We start from the raw sequence: 4527 nt of genomic DNA, 5'->3' as shown, positions 1-4527 counted from the left end.
TTATACTTCCACGCTGCAATTGCAGATGAAAAATACAAAGACTTTGACATTTTAATGAATCTCTTACGTATTCCAGAATCATCCTACTCCTTTTACTTGTCTCTACTTCTGTTCATTTTACTCGATTGTTAATCATGATAAACTGGATTTTCATTCGAAACGTAGTTTCAGTCACGAAATGATTAACAAAGTATAAATCATATAAACAAATCTGGTTATCAACAGAATGGAAAGTAACTGTCAGATTTCAAATTTTCGCGCTAGGTTTAAATTCTGTCATGTTACGAATTTTTATGTTTCTACTTGAGATCAGCAATTTGTAATTAATTTTCCTCGGTGTAAAAAGGACCCAAAGATTGTTTATTGAAGAAATTATGTTCTAAATATAGTATTAATTGTGTTTTTATAATTAATTACCAGAGGAAATGACCTTTGATGCCACCTTACGGAATTCAGCTAAACTTGTATGGAATTATCGAAGATTTTGATGTCTTACAATATATCGAATCTCGAATGGTCGGTTAGATTTAGGTTTCCCACGTTATTCCCGCGCAAATTATTGCACGGGACGCCGATCCTTTACTGGTTTATTTATATTTATTTGTAGTTATTAAATCGTTAGTGTTATTTATTTTACGTTAGAATAAATAGTTTAAACGAGAACAAAATGGATTCTATGGATAGAGATCAGAGATTCGAGGAGATACAACGGGAATATGTGGATTTTCTGGATGATATGGTGAGTTAAAAAGTATTCGCTATTTGTTGTAGGATTATTGTTTATTTATGATTGTTTCTTAGGAGGATCAAGGCATTTATACTACTCTCGTTAAGAATATGATTGATGATAACAAACACAGACTGTACGTAAACATCAATGATTTAAGAAGAAAAAATCCCACCAGGGCAACAAGGTGTGTATGATGGAACGTGTTATGCATTGTAGTATCCTGTTTTCTAAAATATATTTCAAGAACTAATATTTGTTCTAGTCTATTGAACAATGCTTTTGAAGAGCACCATGCCTTTGAACTTGCATTAAAGCAATTTATTGGGAGCATTGACACGGATTATGCAAAAGGAAGTATAGATTTTTTTATAGGATTTGAAGGAAGTTTTGGAAATAAACATGTCACACCAAGAACTCTTACCTCGCGTTACTTGAGTAACTTGGTCTGTGTGGAAGGAATTGCTACAAAATGTACATATAGTTATATATATGAATTTTGCATTTTACTTTAGTTGAGTCAAGTTTAATATATAATGTAAACATCTACAGGCTCTTTGGTACGGCCAAAGGTTGTAAGAAGCGTTCATTATTGTAGCTCCACAAAAACAGTGATAGAAAGAGCTTACACTGATCTAACTTCGTTTGATGCATTTCCACAATCAGCTGTATACCCAACAATGGTAACTATTGCATTGATATTATTTAAGAATAAACGATATATGGTATATTATAATGTATTATTTAATATGTAGGATGAAGATGGTAACACTTTGGAAACAGAGTTTGGTCTGTCTACCTACAAAGACCATCAAACACTAACTATACAAGAAATGCCGGAAAAAGCACCTACCGGTCAGTTACCGCGCAGCGTTGACGTCATTTGCGATAACGATTTAGTGGACCTTTGCAAACCAGGAGACAGGGTTCAAATTGTTGGAAGTTTTAGATGTTTGCCTGGTAAACAAGGAGGATATACAACAGGCACCTTCAGGTTTGTTGATCAAAGAATACAAGTTTATCTAGAACTACTTAAACGTAAAGAATATATTTTTTTATAGAACAATTTTAATTGCTAATAATATCATGCAATTGAGCAAAGACGCTAATCTATCTATTTCTCATGATGATGTAGCTATGTGTAAAAAACTTGCCAAAACTAATCCATGTAATAATATTTTTGAGTTGCTCAGTAAATCGCTAGCACCTTCTATTTACGGGCACGATTATGTAAAGAAGGCGATTTTGTGTTTACTGCTCGGCGGTGTCGAGAAATTATTACCTAACGGTACACGATTGAGAGGGTAAACATTCTTTGATTATATATACGTTACAAAAGCATCTTTTAACGAGAAAACGAAATTATAACTAATAATGATTACAGAGATGTTAACGTTATGCTTATCGGTGATCCATCTGTTGCAAAATCGCAACTTCTGCGTTACGTTCTGTGCTCTGCCCCGAGAGCGATACCAACCACTGGTAGAGGATCTTCTGGTGTAGGATTAACAGCTGCTGTTACGGTAGATACCGAAACAGGCGAGCGCAGACTCGAAGCTGGTGCTATGGTATTGGCAGATCGAGGAATCATTTGTATAGATGAATTCGATAAAATGTCCGACATCGATCGAACAGCTATACACGAAGTAATGGAACAAGGAAAAGTAACGATCGCCAAAGCTGGGATACACGCGAGTTTAAACGCACGATGCTCAGTATTGGCAGCTGCGAATCCAGTTTACGGAAGAGTGAGATTTATTCCTCTGAAATTAATTGCTTGACTTTAAAATTAAGACGCTCTTATTATTTAATATGTATGCATCTACTTGCAGTACGATCAATATAAAACGCCCATGGAAAATATTGGTCTTCAAGATTCGTTGCTTTCACGTTTCGATCTGTTATTCGTCATGCTGGACATAGTAGACTACGAACAAGATCAAATAATCAGCGATCATGTTGTAAGAATGCACAGGTACAGGAGCTCGAATGAACAGGATGGAGAAGCGTTACCTTTTGGTAGTAAAATAGATGTATTAACTACAAAAAATCCCGATCAAATTCATGTCGACGACACGGAAGTTCAAGTATATCAAAAATACGATCCGTTGTTACATGGACGATTGCGTTCTAAGAGCGACCAAATTCTCACTATAAATTTTATGAGAAAATATATCCACATAGCTCGTTGTATGAAACCAAAACTCACGGAAGAGGCTAGCGAGGTAATCGCTGCCGAATACTCGAAACTACGATCAGAAGAGTCGGTGGATTCCGATGTAGCAAGGACTACGCCTATAACAGCTCGTACCTTGGAAACGTTGATTCGATTGTCTACGGCGCACGCGAAAGCTCGTTTGTCGAAGAACGTAACCGCTGAAGATGCTTACGCGGCGATAGAACTGGTGGAGTTCGCCTACTTCAAGCGCGTGCTAGAGAAAGAAAAGAAAAAACGAAGACGGCGCGATACCGAAGGTAGTTCGAGTGGCGATGAATCGCAGGAGAAAAAGAAGAAACGTAAGCAAAGCACGAAATCTGAAGATCCTTATGACTTTGATAGCGATGACGATAGTCACATTGATGAAGCTGTAACGAGGATCACTAGATCGCAAGTAGCGACTACGTCAACTTCGCAAAGTCAGTCTGTGCAATCGGCACAAGATTCTGCTCCAACTGTTATACCAGAAGCTCCTGCAACTATCACCGAGGAAAGGTACTTATCGAAATTGTGCGTGACACCCGTATGTAAGGAGATAGTTATATGTATACATGTTCCATGATTTCAGATTGAAATTATTTAGAACGCTTCTTCACAAGTTGTTCCAACAGCAACGGGCGCAATCGCTTCCGTTGTCGAGAGTACGCGAATATATCAACAGCGAACAGTCGAAAGAGTTTACGTCGGGTGAGATTACCGCTGCGATTAACAGGATGTCTGACGCTAATCAGATAATGGCTGCGGACGATAATATATTTCTTATGTAAATTGTATTCTTTCTGTAAGTCGATTACCTCATATTTTAATTATTTTTACTTGTAAATTTGTTATAAAATTTTTATACAAAACGTTTTAGTGAGTAATCCGCTAACTCCTTTTTTTTACGTTAGACGAGAACTCTTGAAAGAAGAAATTATAATAGTTGAAAATACTTGTATCTATCAACATTTATTATCTCTCCATTACAGTACAGCACATTGGCACATAAACTAGCAACAGTGATCAACATTCATTACAATACTGTAAACAATATTGTTTACGCCTCTAAGTCCTTTTATTTTGTATATGTATATATATATATATATATTTATATAAAATCAACTCATATCACATAGATATAAATAGTTGTGTTGTCTCGTTTAAGTATATATCTAATATTTAGGCATCTTTTTTTTTACACGTAATTTGTTCTATCTGCACTTTCTTTTCGTTAAAAAATGCTTAATTTTGTAACATCGTCTACAGCCTCTATTAGCTATCGCTATTTTGGTGATCCGTTTGAACTTATTTTTGAATGAAATTATTAATCTTCATATCCGTTTAAGAATGAAATTCTGTTCACTTGTACTCGTACGCTCGGTGACGCTTGATTGAAATAATATGTTGACGATGTTATGATTTGATGTTTTCTTTTTTATACGAATAATTTGTATGAGTAAATTATTATCGTTGAGTGTATCAAAGGTTTCACTATATCTATGCCCATAACAAAAACACTACACATTTACAAACAGATGTAAAAGCTTTACACTGCCGGTATTAAAGTCGCTACGTTCTTATCGTTATAATACAGGCCTTCGGG

At 35.7% G+C, this 4527-nt stretch overlaps 1 protein-coding gene across 2 annotated transcripts; it reads left to right on the top strand.

Annotated features, from left to right (window-relative positions):
* The first annotated feature begins 507 nt into the window (after positions 1-507).
* Positions 508-3876, top strand: LOC128889102 (DNA replication licensing factor Mcm3). Of its 2 annotated transcripts, XM_054146463.1 has the most exons (10): positions 508-739; positions 802-914; positions 993-1201; positions 1280-1410; positions 1483-1721; positions 1789-2031; positions 2112-2475; positions 2560-3440; positions 3514-3726; positions 3836-3876. In XM_054146463.1, the coding sequence occupies exons 1-9, from the start codon at positions 668-670 to the stop codon at positions 3710-3712; spliced, it is 2451 nt and encodes an 816-aa protein (XP_054002438.1). In that variant the 5' UTR covers positions 508-667; the 3' UTR covers positions 3713-3726; positions 3836-3876. The 2 variants fall into 2 exon arrangements, with proteins under 2 accessions (XP_054002438.1, XP_054002437.1); XM_054146462.1 differs by having other exon boundaries at positions 509-739; positions 3514-3876.
* Positions 3877-4527: the final 651 nt, after the last annotated feature.

The sequence above is a fragment of the Hylaeus anthracinus genome, unplaced genomic scaffold, assembly GCF_026225885.1.
Source record: "Hylaeus anthracinus isolate JK02 unplaced genomic scaffold, UHH_iyHylAnth1.0_haploid 11994, whole genome shotgun sequence".
Lineage (NCBI taxonomy): Eukaryota > Metazoa > Arthropoda > Insecta > Hymenoptera > Colletidae > Hylaeus > Hylaeus anthracinus.
This window is presented reverse-complemented; position numbering and strand designations above follow the sequence as displayed.